The following is a 20,842-nucleotide window of genomic DNA, read 5'->3' as shown; positions in this document are numbered from 1 at the left end:
ATCTTCTTAGAAATCATACGTAATTATGCTCCTTTTCTGCTTAAAAACCTTGATTGCCTTCCTGTTACCTGTGGTTAAATCTATGCTTCAATAATCTTCTTTACACTGTGGCCTTAACTAACTTTATGCTGTAGGCTTATCTTCTATGATTTCCCCCTTTTACTTCCTCTAGATATACTCATCTTTTATTATCCCCCAAACTAGCAATGCTCTTTCCAGACGTGGACAGTTCTCTATCTTTAATTCTCCTTTTCATTCATTGAACACCTATTTGTCTCTCAAGACCAAATTCAAGCACCTCCTCTTTTATAAAGCCTAGAGCTACTTCTTTTTCCCCCTCAGTGAACTGAGTTCTCCTGTATCAAGGGCCCTCTAGAGAAAAATAAAGGTCATCACTATTAGTGGATACCTTAGTTAGCCCCCCTAGTCTTTTGTAAAGATTTTTGGTTCACTGCCTCATAATCTGGGAGAATCCTGAACTTGAGAACTATTCTTCAATTTTCTTGTAAAGCTGGAAGATGAGGCTCAAGAGGAGAATTTTAGAAGATGCCCAACCACAGACTCCACTGGTTGGAAGGAAGTATGGGCCATAACCATGAAGTGAACCTGATATTACGTTAGCAGTCAGAACTCCCTGGCAATCCAGGTATATCCAATATTATCAACATGTATGATTTATGCGCCTTTGGTTTTATTTACTGAACACTGCAGACACTGAGTGGGAGAGTGCCTTAGGCCGGGGATTCTATTTGGATAAGTTAGATGCCAATATCCATCTGTGTTCAGTATTAGGCATGGAAAAGAAAACTTTTTATAAATGGGATATTGGTACTGAAACAGTGGTAAAGTAGAAGAAGGTGGGATAGTAAAGTTGCAGGTTAGAATGCTGATAAGGTAACAATTCTCCTTTGAATCACCCTGTACTTTGTACTTAGTGCAGTGTCCTATGCATAATAAATGCGTGATACATGTCTACATGTAAATAAATCCACTTGCTCAACATTAAATATTTATTAAGCTCCTAGATAAACAGAAAATGCACAAAAACCTGGGGCTTCAAAGATGAATTCAGTTCAACCTGTAATAGAAAGGGCAGTAGCTATGTTACAAATATATTCAATAAAGTATTGCAGATGGAGAATGAGTGTCCCTGTTGTCATTTTCTAATGACTTATACTCCCCTCCAAGGAAAGATAGTGTTTGTCCAAGTCCTATTTGGCAACAGAATAACTTTTTCTTCCCCTACATAACAAGAATGATAAAATTCTGGCTGTTTTCTTTTCAAGAAAATGCAGTAAGGAGTCAAATGAGATAATACATATGAAAGGACTTCATGAAATTTAAGTGAATCACAATTATTAGCAGATAATAATTTAATAACTTAGTTCAGTTCTTAATATTCAAGTTTGCATTGGTACAGATTCTGAGATTAAGGATTAGTATTGTCAATTTTTAAGTTTACTTGATGAATGTCTATTGACAACCTACCTACTGTCAAGTGTTGGAGATACAATGTAGAATGAGATAAGCTCAATCCTAGCCTTCTTGAACTAATCTAGGATGGAAAGAAATAGAGAAGCAACTAATCATAAGATAGACTCTAGACTGATCACGTAGGAAAGGTTGGGATTTGTAGTTTAAGAGAGGCTTTCTAGAGGAAATGACATTAACCTGAAGTCTGAGTAGAGAGTAAGCTGTTGGAAAGACAGGCATGGTAGAGAGAAATGCAAGTGCCAAGCACCAGAAATAAAAGGTTTGAGGAATGGCAAATGGGGCATCGAGGCTGGAACATAGAGTGGGAAGGTGTGGCTAGAGATGTGGAATGAAGATGTTGAAATTGACAACATATATTCTTGGCTTTCCCACTTGTCTCATTTCCTCACTCTCTTATATGTCTCCCCTGATTGCTTATTCTTAATAAATCTCTTTTGCACAGGGTCTGCTTCTTGGAAACTCAACCTCAGATAGATGTAGTAAAGCATCTAAACATAGAAACCTTTGTGAGGCATGTGCAAGTGTATGCACTTTATCCAAAGTGATGAGAAGGCCTAGGAGAGTTTCAAGGGTCATGAGAGACCTAGAATATCAAGGATACTAGTATTTTGAGCTCTGCACTCCCTTGGGTGACAGCTCAGCTTGCTTTTTCTGTGCATTCAGATAAAGATATAGCCAATCAGGCACCCCAGAGCAGCTGCACTATGGATTTTCTATAAAAAGTACAGGAGTTTATTTCTGATCTTAGCTTTCCTTTACGATCTATTTATTATCCCATCTTTATTTCTTTGCCTTCTTTGCACCTGCCACATCACCCATCAAAAATCAATAATATTTTTTAAAGGTGTCATTCTGTGATGTATATAGCATATTACATGATGTCACTGATGGACACTTTTTGTTAATACCCTCAAGTGCTTTGCTTTATCACTGAAGTGGATAATTTATTCCGGCATTTATATGAAAAGCTGGACATTGAGAGGGTACCTGCTTGTTTGAGACTTTATGTATACACGGTTTGTTATGGCACATATTGTTAGCACATGGCTCCAAATTTTTATGTAATAATTATATTCTTTTCAATCTGTGAGGGAATGAGAGAGGCCCCATGATGAAGGAATAACTCAATCATGAAAGCTTCACGTGTCAATCCATTCTTACTGAGCTTCACAAAGATTCCTTCAGCCAAAGTACAGTGCTGTTAACTATACGTTGGCACCTCTTAAATGAACTCATTTTGGGGAATGGAGGTGCTATAGAAGACTTTTTACCCAGGAGCCATTTGCAAACCGAGTTTCAACTGTAGGCAGAAAAAAAAAAAAAAAAAATCCCACATGTGTAATTATCCTATTTGCAGAGCTGGTTGACAAGTAGAATTGTGCGGTTTTCTCCTTGAGATAAGTGTATTCTTTTGCCAAGGAAATCCTTTTCTTAATGGGGTTTAAGATATTTGCCCCAAGTCACAAATTCATACACTCTGCGGAAAGCCCTGCATGTTATAAACTTTGTTGGCATTCAGGAGATCTATGGAACAGGAAGCCGCCTGCTGGGTTTTAAGTGGGAATATTTGCTCAGAATATTTGATTAAAGGATGCACTTAAATGAGGCATATGTGCATGATAAACAAACGTGAGTCAGAAACTTGGGGGAAATAAAAGGAACACATATTCCAGACTGTGGATAATTCCTTTTATGTTGGGAGAGCTCGATAAAATATATCTGATAATATAGGATTAGTTTGATAAAGATCAGGTTAAGCATGCCACTGGTTACAGAGTGGGCATGGATTCTAGGAAATGAAATAATATTTCAGATAAAATAAATACTGAATAGTATGGCAACCTTATTAACAAACTGTGACCTTAAATTTTGGAGAGAACAGGTAGCGTGGCATTCATCTATTTAAAAAGGCCTCTGAAAAAAGTGAAATTTTCAGTGCCGGGGCTTCCTATTCACAAGGCATGACCCTGGGCATATGTAACATTTCCTTTCAAACAGGGATGATGTCTTAAATTTTTATATTTTGGGAAGACACTGTATATACTTCCTTTGGAAAGCAAATTTCAGGATTCCAAAGAAAATCTTATCCTCTTGTTCATATTCCTTGACATCTGTAATAATTCAGCAAAGCCACTTTCTCATACCCCAATATCTAATGACACCATCTGTGCCTTGGAAATGGAGAAGCTGTGACCCTGGAAGCAAATGATAGCAAAGGATCTAAGTCAGGCACTCAGACTATATAAAACAAAATTCGAAGTCAAAGTAAGCAAATGTGTGCCTGCCCAAATAACTTCTTTATAGTTAACCTTTATTCAGTTCTTCTTCAAGATGCAGTGTATCTGAGACTGCCAACCTCAATCAAAAGACAAAGTTAATCAGTGCTGTGGTTTTAATGTACCCCCCAAAGATCACGTGTTGAAAATTTAATCCCCAATTCAATAATGTTGAGAGGTGATGCCTCTAAGAGATGATTCGGTCGTGAGGGCTGTGCCCTCATGAATGGATTAATGTCATTGTCATGGGAGTGGGTTAGTTCTCATTGGAATGGCTTCCTGATAAAAGGATGAATTCAGTTCCCTTCCCCTTCCTCCTTATGCCCTCTTGCCCTTCTGCTTTCTACCGTGGGATGTTTCAGCAAGAAGACCCTCGCCAGATGCAGGCTCCTCAGTCTTGGACTCCTGAGCCTTCAGAACTGCAAGAAATAAATCTCTATTCTTCAAAATTACCCAGTCTGTGGTATTTTATCATAGCAACACAAAATGCACTAAGACAACTGGTATCCCATTATCTGTGGGCTGTACAGTGGAATACTAGCAATGCTAATGTCATCACTGTGGATACTTTGTCTCAAATAAAGGATTAGTTTGATATAGAACGTGTAGGGGCTCCATCACATGTGTAAAATAAACGACATGATTCAGGAGCCACTGATTAAGTCTAAGGTGGCTTACTATTTCCCTACCTCTACTCTGTTATTTATCTCTTCCTAAGAGCCTGGAGTGAGACGAAGGAAGACAAAAAATCATGCTTGCTTACTTGACAAACACTCTCAGAGAAAGCATGGGGGAGAAACTAGTAATTTAAAAGTTAAATATATATTATATTTAAGAATATCTATATGTAATCATCCTTTCCCCAAGACATTTAGTGATATTTCAAAGACATTTCATTTTCTGCATCCATCTTCATTGCAAACAATTTTCAATAGTTTTTCCTGGAAATTTATATATTGAAGTATATGAAACATTTCATTTTTAAGCAGAGAAACTTAGAATGATTTAATACTAATAAATAGGAAGTTAATCTTAAATCTGCACAAGTTATTTAAGATAAATATTGCATGATTTCCATTTTAAATGAGATTTTTAGTATAGAATTAAATTTTTTAAATTTCATTGCAAGGAAGTGATGGAAAAAATATTCTCAGCAAATGAGTGGAAATTGCACAACTACAAGACTTCCCCATTTCTGAAAGCTGCCTGAAAAAGAAGATAGCAATCCAAAAGAAAATTCTTCATACAGGTATGAAACTTTGTCATATACTGCCGAAGAAATGTCTCTAGTTCAAGGTTAAAGATCACTTGTTTAAATGTATTTATTATTTGTCAGCTTTGTAAATCATAAAGACTAAAACAGTAGGTGATTATTAGTTCCAAGTATTTTGATGTATTGACTAATTTCTTTTCTCTATGCTTTTCAAAATGCCACTGTTTATTTATTCATTCATGTAGATGAAGCAGGAGAAAAATAGACTGCAATAATATTCTAACTTGTAGAGTAATTCTCTTGTGGCATCATAATGCTAATGTTGAACATATATCAAAATGAAAGCCTCATTTACTGAATGCCGGACCCTTCTCACTCTTATGAATAATCTCTTTCTAGCAAGTTATTATATTTTATGTATATTTAAGTTCCCCATCATCATCATCATCTATTTTCATGGCAAAATTTGTTTAGGTTTCTGGATTTGACCAAAACTACATTTTCCAAGGTATTCCATTAAACACTGGCTCTCCAGGATGTTACTCATGATAAGAAATCTGTGATCAAGTGAACATCAGGCAAACCCCGGCGTAAAAAAGTTTTTAAAATACTTATTTGTGTACTTAGTTTTACTACATATTTTCTCACAATTTTTAATATGCAAATGGATATTAGGTCTCTCTCAGAGGATGTTTTGCAGAATTTCCTATACTTACTTTACATTTAAAAACTTATATCAGAGAACATTTCATGGACTAGAATTTTGGGAAACATCTTTGGCCAGACGCTGAATTAAAGAAACTTGATAGCTACATTTCCCAGAAGCAGCCTTTGTACATGAATTTGCTACCTCCAGACCAAGAGCAAGGCAAAAATTGTAATAGCTTATTTCTTCAGTAATCGCCTCATAAGTTTCCAGGGTCTTCCCTGCAATAACAGTTCTTGAAATATTGGGAGTTGAAATAAGGTAGAGGCAACTGTGAAAAATGCTGGACAGAATTAATAATTTCCCAGAAAGGAAACATTATCTCAGAAGACTGGGTGCATCCAAGTTCTCCGGGTAAGTCAACAATTTACAAAAGGACATACCCAAAGATATTAATTTAGGCTATTAGAAACAGGGACCATCAAAGTTAGAAATGAAGTAAACAGACATCTTGTTCTAAGTCTTTTTCTTTTTCTTTTCTTTTTTTTTTTTTTGCAGATAACAAAAGTGACTCCCAGAGAGGTTAAGTGGCATACTCCAGGTCATAATTGTCAAAACTGGAGTTAAAATCAGGCCTCATGAGTCTCAATTTAGGTATTTTTTTCCTCTTGTGGGATTTTCCCCCCTTCATTCCGTAAAACAACATGGGCACATAGGATCTTGGGAAAAAAAGTACTATAAAGAAGGTATCATCCTTCTGATATAGGGGCAAAAATGTCTTATTCTAGTCCTGTAGGTCTTAACCTGTAGGGAGTAATGACTTCGTTAAAGTTGTAAACTTAAAATAAAATCCTAAGCCCCTACTGACTGAATAGACCCTCTTGTAGCCAATGGGACTCCAGAAAAACCTTTAAATTGAGTTCCCAGCCACAATGGGACAGGAGGTTAGACACAGTTCATTATACCTCCTCTCTTTTGGGGTTTAGACACAACAACTGATGAGCACTAATATTAAAGTAGAGATCATAAGACTGACAGAACAGACTCTTTGTGGCAATGAGATATGAAATTTTATACAGGACCTGAAACCATGCTAGGCAAGGGGTAAGTCATGCACCCCTACACTTAAAGAATAAACTGTGTTCTAACTGCCACAAAGTTTTTTTTTTTTTCTCTAGCAGTTAAATAAGGACTGGTCTCAAGCAATATTAAAACAATTACAACTCATCCAGTTCACAGAGGCTGACTAACTGATCCCCTGTTCCATCAACCATAACTACAGCTTTGACGGAACAAGAGACTGATGCCAGTAACTTTCTCCTAATAAGAAGACCACGAACCATGGACTGATGATTCTGGCTGGTTTACAGAGATCACTCTTGCATGCCTCTGTGTCCCAAAAAGGCCTTTTGACATATAGGCTTTAATTGTAAGACATTTAAATATTAAGTCTCCACCTCAAAGTGAACATGGGTTATATGTTACACGCATGTTTACTTTATACACATGCATCAGAACCACCTTTGTGAATATTCATAGCCTTCTGTAACCTGTTGAATATGTATGTTTAGCCAACCTGTTCAACCTAAAGTTCCTATCCCAACCACTCCTCCTTTGAAGTGCCTGTCTCTAGTCTTATCCAAAGACATGCTTCCCAGGCTGCAGGATGATCACCTTGAAGACTATAACCCTTTACAAGAAATAAAGTCTCCTTTCCTTTTCCAAATTTATAGATTTAAGTTGACAAAATGAATACTCCAAGATCCCATCATCCATATATTCTGTAGATGGAGAGGTGTGGGGCCCAGGATTTGCCTTTTTAACCAGACTCTCAGGTGGCTCTGAAGCAGGTCTTCTGAAAAATGTAGCTTGAGATACACATCTGGTTGATTGTTAATTTTGGTATTAAATCCTAAATCCTTTGATTTGGCACACTACATACAACACTTATGTAATAAACCAGAGTTAATTCAAAGGAAAAAGTAGAATATGAGAAATCCATTGTGAGCACTGTACATTATACTTATAAATTTTCCTGAATCACATCATCTAACTTAAGTTTGGTTTGCCAAATGTGTGTCTCATTGACTTTTCAGAGACTCTGAGGTTCAAATATAAATAAACAGATCCCTTGTTTTCTGAATGCATTTATTTGGGTGGTGGGAAATGGGCAAAATGCTTTTTCTAGTAAAAGCCTGATAAAAGAAATCTTGACTGTCTTGTTGGTCATGAAGTGGTTCTTAGAAATCAACATTTTGAAGTATTTAAATGCAAATAAATTAGAAGAAGATACATTATATTACCTTCTATGTACATTTGGTTTTAAAATGAAGTAAAAATTGTGCGGTAAAGTAGTCCTGGGCTTTTCCTAACATAGGAGAATTGCCAAGATAAGTAGCTGTATTACAACTGTGATAATCAAACCAGCCAAGGAGTGGGAAATGAGCAACTGTTCCCAGAACTCTCCATTTCCTAGAAGTGCACACTACTCTGCCCCTGGTCTTCATGCCTTTTTAACCCCTTACCCAATCTTTTCTTCTAACACCCTTTCTCCAGATCTATGCAGAACAAAAGAGCATGAAGGGAAAGAATTTATCTGATAAATGCTTCCTCAGAGAGACTTGGCATTAAGTCTTCTGCTCAAATCCAAACCCACAACATATCCCAGCATGGGGAGCCTGGAGGGAATTACTGTAGGGACGAGCACGTTAATATTAGCAAATATATTCAATCAGACAGAAAGGAAACTGTATTAATTACTTTCATATGCTCCACAGGAAGATCTCTTTTTCTTTCTCCCTCCCGTCTCTATCCCTCATTTTTTCCTTTCTCTCTTTCTCTCCCCTCTGTCTCCTCCTGTCTCTCTCCCTTTATTTCTAGTGTCTCCTCCCTTTCCTCCCCATCTTGCACCCTCCCCGCTTCCTTCCTTCTTTCTCTCGCACACACATATACACCAATCCATTTATTGCACATCTTCCTGTTTTCTGTTTAGGAGACAGAACAATCACATTACACTGTATTTCTCTCTCTTCTCTGCTTTTGGGGATAGCACTTATCTATTAGGATAATATATCCAAATGGTCTCCAAACTGATCAAAGACGGCTTACTAAATTTGTCATCAGTGTTGGAGATGTCTGCTCAACCACCTGAATGGTGAGGGGTGAGTTTGCTCATAAGTTGACATTTGTGCTGGTTGTCTTCCATTTCCCCACCCCAACTCCTCTCTTCTATTCTCTGTACCCTAGGAAGCTGTCCTTCAGGGTTTGTATCAGTGGGCTCCCTTGCTCTCTGTTAGTTGAATCTGGCTAATGAAAGGCTCCCACAGGAGAAAAAAAAACAGGAGGAGGGCAAGGTCTGGATATTTATTCTCAGGCTTACTTCCTGCTAGGATAGCACAAATTGACTACATTCCTCCACAGGTTTCATTAGGTGACCCTTCTATATAGCTGCCTTCACCAGGTTCTGGTAATCACTCCCTCCCTGCTTCTTCAGTTTTGTTGACAGTCCCTGAATACTACACTCTCCCTTTAAGGGTTGTTTTTTTCTCTCACGCCATTGAAATGTGTGGTCTCTTTCCTGCAAAGATCCTGGATAATAAGCATTCAACCTACAAATTATATTCCAGTTTTTATTTAAGTGAGATAGTAAGAACTGACATTTGAAAGCTTAAATTTCTATTTACCACTCTATACTTAGCACCTAATAATGGTGCCTGGCACATGGTGACTAGTCACTAATTATTTATTAAAAGATTTAACAAATTAACTGTGTGTTTAGACTCAAATATAAAGATGTAAAACTATTACATGTAATTTTTTGTACCTACATTTATACTCCCTTGCCACAAATTTATTATATTGCTTTGACAGTGCATAGGTAAGTGTAGTTTTTCTTCCCCACAAGAAAATATGTTCCACCCTCATCAGAAAAAAAGAAAAAACAGAAAACAAGAGTTATCCGTCATATACATACTTCACAGATGGTGAAGATGCCTTTTCTCAAATGATAATTGCCTATGGACTTTTCATACTTTTACTGAATCCAGAATTTATTTTGCCCTTTGGATGAGTATACAGAGCCACTATTTGGTGTATCATATTAATAATGGAATGATGGGTACACAAACCATAGCACGAGTCAAAGAAAGGGTCCAGCTTCTCTCTCTTGTATTTGCCTCATAACCACTTTGTTGGCTGGCCAAACTAGACTCCAAATGAGTAACCTAGTGACTTTGTTCTTACATGTACTGCACACATTAGAATATCCATTTGAGGCCTATGCCTTTTGCTCATATGCTTCCTTTAGTGGCTTCTGCATGGCTGAAAGTGTCTGTAATCAGTCATAAGTGTGCAGAGCAGCTCTCTCAGGAAAGAAGTCAATGAGCAAACGCTTCACGCAACAGTCAGGACAGCATCCTAGGCGTTAATTCCAAAGAGAGCCCAGAATGCTTCCAAAGACCTTGTTATTGAGGCTTCATCAAACACAGTTCAATTTTTAAGATCCTGTTCCACAATGGCTGATGCAACATAGCAAGAAAATTATCCGACACCATCAAGAACAAACAAATGACTTTTTTTTTTCTTATTCTAAACCTAACTGCCCCAACTGAACACATTATACTGTCCATTCATTAAGCACCAAGAGACCTGAATATTGTTGCCGTCTAAGTCTCAGATTATCAGCAAAATTGACTGAATTATCCTTCAGGACATGGAGGACCAGCAAGCTCTATAAACTAAGGATAAAATATTTAAGTTCATTCAATAATGAAAATTAAGGATATGGGGTCACCCAGAATCAATCAAGGAGCAATGCAGTACTTTCTCAAAGACTAAAAAAATTATGGGCTTCCATTTCTGGTGCACTTAACCTGCCATGTTGTGAGACCAAATGCTCTCTTTTAAATACTTATTTTAAAATAGGAAATCATTTCAGTACTATTGTGCAATGAACCTTGCAACTATAGTAACTGGACAAGAAAAATACATCAGAAATGGCAGTCATATTATCTTCAGTTAAATTTAAGGTCGTCCTTTATAGGACTAAGTTAAATTTGTTCTATTTCTCTTACTTGGTTTATTTTTTAAAATGAGTCCAAGAAAATAATCAGAGATGGGATTTGAATGTGTAAAGATAATTCCCTCCCACAAATGGCTCCCTCTTTGTTTTCTATTTAGGAATATGAAATAGTCATTTCAGGTTGGAAATTTCCCCACCGAACTAATAGAAGGAAAACCAACTGAGGCATATGACATCTACATTATGGGTACTCTGGTAGGAATCTGAGATGCCCGAATTTCTCTAACTTGTTTCTTCCATTTAGAAAATCAAGCAGCTGTTTTCACAATACACAGTAAGTGTTGACTATAAAAGAAAAATGGAGGAATTGCAATAATAATTCAAATTATCTGTATATTAGTAACAGTTGAAAACAAATAATTCACGCTCATGGTATCATTTGATCCTCAGTACAACCCAAGTGAGGTAGGTAAAGGCCGAAGAAAATCTGAGGCACAGATAGGTGAAGACATCTTTTCTCAAAAATGGCTGAACCAGGACATGAACATAGGTCTTCTGGATCCAAATTCAGGGCTCTTTCCACTATACTACCCTGTCACTATGGAATAAAAGTCATGCTGACAGACTTATTGGAATATGCTTTACCAGGACACATTAGAATGCTGTAGATGCCCTCTTGATGCCACTTCAAATCCCCAAAAAACCTTGTGGGTCCACAGTAGGAGCCTAGTATATACAAATGTGTTGATTGGTGTTCATACAGCACACAAAAGTTGTATGAACACCAACAAACACATTTGTATAATAAATTGTGACACAGCCAGTGATTTTTGATGTTCAAAAATCTTCATCAATATTGTCTCTGAACGAAACTATCATATATGTTTCTCTTTGTTACTCCCAGCCTTTCCTTTCAATAACCTTTTTCCCCTATTGTCTTGTTTTATAATGCCTTGCACCATCAATATTCTTCCACAGTGCCAGACTACAACCAAATACTCTCATTCAAATTATGGAGTAAAAGACTAATTGGGCTTACTGTCATTTCCATCAAGTGGTTTTAATATGAAATAAAATCTTTAATCCAAGAACAGAAGCAACAGTGCTGTAATTTTAGCCATTATAATAGCAAGCTAGGTTAGAATAGTTATTGGGCAAGGGATTTCTTTCAAGGGCTTGGGTACTATTGAAATCAGGCCACGTGCATGTTACTGCACTTAAAGTAAGAGTGACACTGACTCTAATCTGCCACCATGGACCATACTACCCAAGAGAGGCGCTCCCTTGAGCTTTACCTCTCTAGAAGTGCTTAACAATTACCCTTTTGAATTGGAAATACACGTCATGATCAGCATTCAAGAAGCACACAGAGAAAAGTAACTTTTCTTCCTACCCCTGTCTCCCTGGCATCCAGTCACCTTTCTTAGAAGCACCTGATATTTCCACTCTCTTGTGTATCTTTTAGGGACATTCTATTGCATATATAAACACAACATTTGTGCATATATATAGACATACTAATATATACATAGTCCCCCATGCTGTATGTACTTTGCAAGGTAATTTTATAATAATTTATCCTAAAATAAATCTATTCTTCCTTTCCTTCTTTCTATTCTCCCTTAGTTGTCCTTGAATTTCTTCAATGAATGGTTCTCACTGATAACTATAGCCTATATATTTAGCCAAGAGTAATTTCCCTAATGAGAGTGTCAACTGTCTCGAAATTGGGCTTAGTTCTAGGCCATTTTAAAATGACTGCTTTCATAATTAAAAGATAATGTCTCAAAAAATCATATGCTGTATTATTATCATTTTAAAAGTTTTATAATTGACAACTCTGACTCATACTTGACATTTGTAGACACCTGAAAACTCTTTTTCTGTATACTTTTTAACAATTACTCTCATATGTTTCAATGTGGGTTTAGTACCATTAGGGCTTTTTTTCATCTCAGCCATTAAAGAGTGATTTACCTCAGGCCTCTTGATTAATTAAGGGAGACCTAGAATTAAGGGAGGATACGAATTCTTCTGTGAGGACGGTAACTGTCAAGCAGATAATCCAGATAATTCCATAATCACTTCCAAGGTGATTTATAATTGGGCCAATTACTGTCTGTATTTCCTAATAAAACCACAATGTCAGCATGACCATGAAGTTACTTTTTCAGGTGCCTGGAGGCTTTGCTACTTTCTGCACTCAGGCACAATGCTTCTGATACTTGCAAGCATTTTGGTCTTCTTTCTCAGGTTCCATAGTAATGTCTGATGCCCACCAGGCTGATCAAAGAAATGGCGATGCTGGGGTTGCATTATCACTAACTGAAAGAAGCACCCTTTCCAAGTGTCCCCGCTGGACGCTTGTGCTCAAGCACCTTCTATAGGGATTGGTATTCACAACATTTGAACTTTAGCTCCACTTGGCTACAGACATGATCATTTTCAAGGGGCAAAATCTGAAGACCTCTGGTTTCATGGAAGCGGATCTATGATACTTGAAACACCTCTTGAGCTGCTAGCTCTTTGGAAATTGCAGAAAAACATATTGCAGGCAAATGTAGGTTTTAATGTCACACATTACACTTTCCAACTTAGGTCTCTAGATGTGGGAAAAAATAGTGTGCATGGCAGGCACAAAGAAGTGGAATGAATAATTATCTCCTGGCATTATCTACTCTAGATTCTATCCCAAAAAGAATGTTTTAGTGAAATGTATTTATTCACATTGGGATGAAAACTAGGATGTAACGCTAAGTTAATTTTATTTTCAAAGAAAATTTCATTAAAATACATAAAGGCTTTGTTTGAAAAAGAAAGAAACAGAACTAATGCATTTTGCCCAGATTTGAACATTTCATTAAAAGCCTAATGTTTAAAGTGCATTTTCAAGATACAATAATGCTGACAGAAGAATATCTGATAGGATGATGGAATAACACCATGATAAATCAACTGAAAATGAGACAAATCACCTAAGTGGGGAAAGAGGCTCATCTCTTGATATAGAATCAACATTTACCATGGTTTCAGAACCAGGTAATTGTGAATGGATGTAGCTTGTGTTTTTATCTGAATTGAGGATTTTCACTGAATGTATGTTTTGACAAGATCTGAAACAGGTCTCTATGGATCTTATAGATAAAATTCAATTGACAACTCTGACTCATGACTTTGTTTATACACTTGTGCTTCAACACATCAGAAAAGCTGTTTTTTTCCCCTGTAGTTTCTAAGAATATCTCTCAATTACAGAGTCTAAGTCTGAATCATTTCTGGTAGTTATCTTTTCTAGCTTACATCCATTTTTCCTTCTTATATATATGCCCATTATGACATCTTTCAAAGCCCATCAGGGATATGGAATAGACATGCAATATTTTACTGACTTAAAAGTATACAGGAAAAATTCTTTCCAATAAGAAAAATTATACGTATGCATTTCTTTTGCCCTTGCCAATGCAGGGTAGCAAGGTAAACAGAGAAATATGCTAATATTTAATAAGAATTCTAGAATAACCATTCTGTTTACCTCAGTGGCCCATATTTGGCTCTTGATTTTATTCTGGTGGTCAAATTTTGCCCTTCTATCTTCTTATCAGTCACCGTTATTTTAATTGTCAACATCATCATCAGTATCATGTTTATAGCTATCACAGACAATTGCTTTTTCACAGTTACAGGGAGACTGTCACTATTCTATATGCAATCACATTTCCTAATCTCTTTCATTTCTACTGACTATATTAAATTCCTCATTGATACATTACTAATCAACTATGGTAAGTATTATAGTGTTTATCTAAGCCTCCTCCTTGTTACAAGTTCCCTATTTTCTCTGTCTTCTCTTTCCTTCTCTTCACCTCAGCTAAGATCATCTTTGCTTGCCACTATGACTACTGGTTGGTCTCTCAAAAGTTACCACCCTCACATTCTACAACAACAACTAGTTGGAAGCACTAATCTTCATAATTGATCTACCTTTTCCTCTCTGTCTTTGTTCTAATTTCCTTATCCTGGAGAAAAGGATAACTTATTTTCCCTACACTACCAATATTTTATGTGTGTATGTATATATAAAATAAGGTACTTCCCTGCCCTCTCAGATGTGGTGTGGGAGTGGATTGATAAAATATAAATATGTAGAAGGATATTAGACATTTAAAATTCCATGGGAACTTCAAGAAAAAATTATTTTAGTCTAAAATAATGGGGAGTGTTTTAAATCCAGGAATAACCAAGCTCCCCCAAATGAAGAGAACTTTGGGAGATGTCAGATAATTGATCTGATATAAATGGTCTATGTAAATAAATTTTATGAAGAGGTAGCAGTGTTCATTGAAGTGAAGAGTTAAAGGGAGAGGGAGATAAAACTCAATGAAGCCCACTAACGTTAGAGTCTTCTGTGATATCCGCCCCATTTCTTTTTTATAAGTCTTCCTGTACTTAGACTTTTAAGTAGTAGATACATCGAAAAAAAAACGTGGCCACACTTTGCTGAACTTGACATTCTCCTCATTTATTTATCCTTTGGAACCATGATAGATATCATTTCCCAAAGGTGATATCCCCAGAAGAACCAGGAAAAAATTGGATGTGGAAACGATGGCTCATTCTTGTGTGGTCACTTAAAGTAGCAATGTCAACATGCGTGTTTGTTTTATTACCCTTTGCACTTTCCTGCCCTTTTGTAAAAGTATTTCTAGAAAGAAATGAATAACAGCTATGAAACAAGATGCTCGTAAACGTGAAACAATTTTCCATCTCTGAACCTTCTCTATAAAGCTTTCCATGAATATCTTAATAGGAAATTATCTTTCCATTTCTTGGAATCCTGTAGCAATTTACCTATATTTCCTAATGGTATTTTCCTATTTCTATCTAATAGTAAAAGTATGCATGTAACATCTCCTCCCTCCACTAAAATTTTTGATAGAAGCACCTAAACTGTTTCATCTCCCAATTTTACAAAGCACCCAACAGTTAGTATTCTGCAGATAATCCAGACTCAAAAGTTGTTGAGTGGCTTAGTGGATAAATATATGAATGAGCAATCCCATTGAAAGCTGGTTCTCAGTTTGTTATTCACAAGATTTTATTTCAAATACTGACTTCCAAAGCAATGACCACAAAATTAAGAAATGGGATGAACATGAAGATTTTTTTTTTTTTCAGAAAAACTTATCTGAATGTAGTTCAGTTGTCTCTCTTGGAGATACTTTAAAAATATTGTTTCGCCAAAATTCTGACATATTTCTTTATAAAATATGCCCATAGCTGGGTATACTCAGAGGTGTAACATTTAAAGAAGAAATGAATTTAAAATTTAGTTTTCATGCTTATATTTGCCAATAATACAAATTAATCAATACTGAAGAAAAGTGTGCCATTAAATTGCCAATAAACAAAAGTAAGCAATGCATGAATTGCTATATAATATCCAGAACATTATAGGTTTCTCCTTTTACAAAATGTCATAAACACTTCACAATGCATTATGTTAAATTTCATTACAAGAAAAAGACAACATCACTTAAACTATGTATTTAAAAATTAAAGCATCAACATGATTCAATTATTAATAATTGATTCTTATTCTTTTTTTCTGATTCAGAATAAAAATAAACTAAATATATTTAAAAAGCATTTCTGCAGACTATTAACTACATTTTTGTAATGTTCAACAAATAAAAACAAAAAACATTGGTTTGCTTCTAATTGAACAAAGAAAGTATCCACCATCTTTGACATGTGCACTTTACAATTCTGTGATCTCTGTTGATTTCAAATAAACAATTTCAAATAAACAATGAGAATACTTAAACAAAAGGGACCAAAAAATTAGAACCTCTTCTTACAAAGTCTAAAAATTAAAGAGGCCTGAAAGTATGTAAAGTGGCATATTTTATAGAGATTTAAACTCTACTTTGATGTAGGTATTTAAAATCAAAACCAAATATTTTGGAGTAACCATTGAAACCTGCATGCATCCTGGTAGATATTCAAGCAAGTCAAGTCTGTCACTTGCTCTTGTATTCACTTTCAGCCACATTCCCACTTACGAAAAAATAGGGACTATGGCCATAATTTATGACACTAGTTTTATTCGTGAAATAGAACACAAACTAGGAAAGTTTTCAAATGTGGGAAGTGACAGGTAAAATGAAAATATCAGTAACTAGTGCAAAATAACAGCAAAATGAACACTATACTTGTCATTTTAATTAAAAGCTCTGAAAATGTTTTTCAGTTAACTATTCAAACATCTAGAAGATTTCTCAAAGGCTTAATGTAAGTTTAAGTGGAACCTACCTTTAAAATTTGGCCTGATTCTTGCATCATATCCTGATGTCCTTCCCATTAACTTGTCCAAGAAATCTGAAGGAGATAGGGTCTGTGAAGGTTGTTTTCCAGACCTGGAGTCATGGTCTTTGCAGAAAACCGTCCTAAACACATCATTAACTCTTTTAGCAACAATTTCATTTGCATCCCTTAAGAACTAATGCTCATTGCATTTTTAACATTACATTTTGGTAAAGATATTTGATATGTTAGTATGAAGAAAACTAGAAAAATCCAAACTCTTTGGCCAACTTCTGAACTTGTACATGTTCTAAAGTTAACTTTAAATGATGAGAACTATAAATCCTGAGTCACGTCTCTCAAGTTTCCAAACTTTAACCATAAGATGTTTGAGAACAGACAATGTAGTTTTAGGTTGTAGATTTTATGTATATATAGTTAAAACTATTCAGAAAAATGAGATGTTTTTTCAATTCATGTGATTGTCTTAAAATCATTTCTATCTGACTTAAAAAATTGTTTCAGCATTTCAGCCCTAAATATAAGTCCTCTACCTTTTATAAGAAATACACAATAAGATGGGCAGAACAAACTTATTATTTCATTGCTTATTTTCCCATCTGCTAGTTCTAATCCAACTATCAACTATTAATATTTTTCAATGTGATATCTAAAAGAGAACCTTCATTTGGACATTTCATTTCATTTTAAAATAGGTCAACAGTGAGCATGTATGTGACTTCTATTATTTTATCAGTTATTTATATATAAGCATTTAAATTGTTGGCTCTCTAAAAAATATTAATGAAAACACACTTCTAAATCATTTTGACTTTTTATCACCAAAACACTGAAAGTTGGTTAAAAATTTCTCAGATTTTCATTTTCCTGTTAAAAGTAATAAAGAGCTTATTACACATAGCGTATTTGCTTTGTAGCAAAATTAATTATTTCACAATACATAGTGGTTAACTGAAATTTCTTCCCTAAACTATTTTATAAGCTTTGTTTTCAATAGTTTAACAAATAGTGTCTTATGAATTCTATCACTAAGAAAATACCACATTCTTGCCAGTTTTTCAAAGAAGGGGTATTCAAAATAAGTGCAAAGATGATATAAATATTTTGTAGGAGTTAAAAATTGATATGATCATGCATAAATACTCACATTCTCATATGCAGAATCATCTGATTAATCAAGTATTATTTGATTATGATGGTGGTGGTGGTGAGGATGATGATGATGATGATGATGATGATTCTAATAAAAACCAGCCTATATTTTTTCTTAATCATAGTAGGAGGTGTAAACCTGAAAGGAACATAGTGGGTTTTCCCAGTATTCATAGCATTATTACTATGTGTTCCATTTATCTTGGTTCTGTGAAAAAATGCCATAAAATTTAATGAAAATTAAATTTAGAGTCCTATACTTTGTTGTAAGAGCATCTCCTGTCTCTGCTGAGTCTTTTACTCTCTGTCATTAGATGACTATATTACTTACTGGTAATGATTTGATATTTTGAGGTATCAATTGATTTGATAACTATTTGCAAACTATGTAGAAAATGCAAGCATGAAAATAGTAATTTCTCACTTTAATTATGCATACTCCACTTCTCATACGTACATAAATACAATTATGTCATATTAATTAAATTTTGGTAGGCAATCAATTTCCAAACAGATTGAATAGTAGAATATAGTAGTAAAAAGAAATTTTTGATATTTCAAGAAAATTCCTAAATTGTAATCCTCATAGTATGCTTCCAGTTTCTGAAATATAATAGAATTCTCAAGTTGGCTGAGAATTAGGGATCTTTTATATTTTATCTAAAATGAGCATGCTCCTGCCAAATTAATATAATCATCTTATATGAAAAACACTGCACCCAATATCCCTTTAAATTACTTTCAGAAAAATTTGAAAGCAAAAATATCACCCTTATATAGAAATGTAAAGAGCATGCAACTCATCAGACTACCTTAATATCACATTGGCTGTGAAAATATGTGTTGAATTGCATAGAGTGCGGCTATGCATCATAAAACTTGCTTTTGTGAAAATTTACCACCCTCCCACTATTATTAGGCTCTTAAAATGAACAAAAGATATATAACTTTCCTCTATAAAATTAAAATAATATAGTCCAGGGCACAGAGAAATACATAACAATTACATGACACATTCTCTTTTAAACAATTTAAATATCAACATGCAAAGTCGTTTCACCTACCTGAAGTGGTTTGTCTCTAAGAAAAATGCAAACAAGGCTATCAAAATGTTCACTAGCTGCCGGTTCATTCCTGTTTCTGTGTTGCTTGTGGAAAATATCCCGAAATGATTCCAGAAAGATGCTAGGACAAAGTATCTCTTTACTGTCCAGATTCAAAATTTGGCAGGAACCTAGTTTCCTTGAAAATCAAAAAGAGATTTGGTTTTGTACAGTTTGCTGAGAAAAAAGAAAAAGTGCCAGTCCTGGGCATCATGGTCAGGTCAAACCGAGGCTTGGGACCATCAGCTAACCCAGAAAGACAAAGCCTCAGAACTGATGAATCCCCCAGCTCCTTTTCCTGAATAATAAAAATGCTTCTACCTTAATCGCATCACCATGCAAAGGGAGTTGGTGACAATGCCATGCTAGATAGCTGTGGCTTTTGTTTTATATCTTTTCTGTTTAGCAAAGCCCTTTTTCTAGAAAATGTTTCCTATTAAAAAGAAGTTGCAAATGAGAGAGAAGAAAGGACTCTGCGCGCTGGAGTGGGTGGGGGAAAGAGAGAAAAATTGCTGAGATCCTGTGCTGGAATGAGGGCTATAGAAAGAGACGGAGACGTGATCTTACCCAGCCTATAAATTTCAGCACTCGGACAGCTCCAAGCTCTGAAGTGCGCATGTTTCCTTTTTCAGTTGCTTGGGGCGGGGGTCGGGGAAAAGCATTCAAGAGGGGACGTGCCTGCTGTTCGAAGGCAAAGAGTAGCCATTCAGCGAGGGGGTACTGAAGGGGGTACGATGACAGCAAGAGGAGAACAGAGGTCTGGAGAGGGTGAGGGAAGTGGGGTCTGAGCTCCTGGAAATGCTAGCCTGTCGGTGGGTGGGCGGGACGGGAGTTTGAAGCAGAAAAGGGAATAAGGTTTAATCGTGGGAAAACGAAATTGAGGGAAACAGAGAACAGGATTCAGAGTACTGAAATTATAATAAGGGTGTGGACAGTTCACTCTTTGTAAGTGGAAGCCAGAGGCAAAAGAGGAGTCCTGTGCTGAAGAGAAGGAAACATTTCCTTGGCACAGAGAAGCCCGTGTGCAGAAAAAGGTTCATGAAGATCGATAATTTAATTTAGAAGTCCTTTATGCCTTCCTCGCGTTTTTAATGTTTTCATTTGATTTTAGCCGCCTATTCCCAAAGGATCTCTCTACCTCTCTACTAGGGAAAGCCCCTTCCAACTGAGCTTTCTTCAGTGGCTCAAAATCCTTGGGCATCCTCAAGTCACAGATTTGTAGAAAAGGAAATGAGACAATGGGCCGGCAGGGGGCAGTAGCAATCTTTTCTTGCCATGGTTAACGATTAGAGCAGGGCTCCATGTTAGAAATGGAGCAAGGAAAAGTGCAACTAGGAGTTTAGTTCATCTGCCCATTCCAGATGTTAATCACTGGGAACAGTCATGTAATAAAGTGCATATGGTATTCTCCTAAATTGGCTAAAGGGACTGAAAATAATGAAGTTCATAAATCTGTACAAAAGTATGACAAGTAACCCTGCTATTTCAAATTAAAATTACAAACATTATTATTAATAAAAAAGAGGAAGGGTAGATAGTCCAATGCGGATAATTAGCAGCTTCTGGGAAGGGGGAATAAAAAAGCGCATGTCCTACTATAAGCTAGGAGAGTAA

At 35.9% G+C, this 20,842-nt stretch overlaps 1 protein-coding gene across 5 annotated transcripts in view; it reads right to left on the bottom strand.

Moving 5' to 3' along the window:
• The window catches only part of GLRA2 (glycine receptor alpha 2), a 218,872-nt gene extending 198,841 nt beyond the window's left edge, over positions 1-20,031 (bottom strand). For 2 of the 5 annotated variants that reach the window (XM_025372314.1, XM_025372315.1), the window contains exons 1-2: positions 19,190-19,808; positions 16,962-17,095 (exon numbers count right to left, since the gene is read on the bottom strand). In XM_025372314.1, coding sequence (XP_025228099.1) covers positions 16,962-17,095; positions 19,190-19,257 — 202 coding nt within the window. In that variant the 5' untranslated portion in view covers positions 19,258-19,808. Of the gene's footprint in view, positions 1-16,961; positions 17,096-18,120; positions 18,446-19,189 lie in introns of those variants that run through there. The other 3 variants (XM_025372318.1, XM_025372316.1, XM_025372317.1) reach the window with 3 other exon arrangements.
• Positions 20,032-20,842: the final 811 nt, after the last annotated feature.

The sequence above is a fragment of the Theropithecus gelada genome, chromosome X, assembly GCF_003255815.1.
Source record: "Theropithecus gelada isolate Dixy chromosome X, Tgel_1.0, whole genome shotgun sequence".
Taxonomy (NCBI): domain Eukaryota; kingdom Metazoa; phylum Chordata; class Mammalia; order Primates; family Cercopithecidae; genus Theropithecus; species Theropithecus gelada.
The sequence above is the reverse complement of the archived record's forward strand: the minus strand, read 5'-3'. Positions and strand labels throughout refer to the sequence as shown.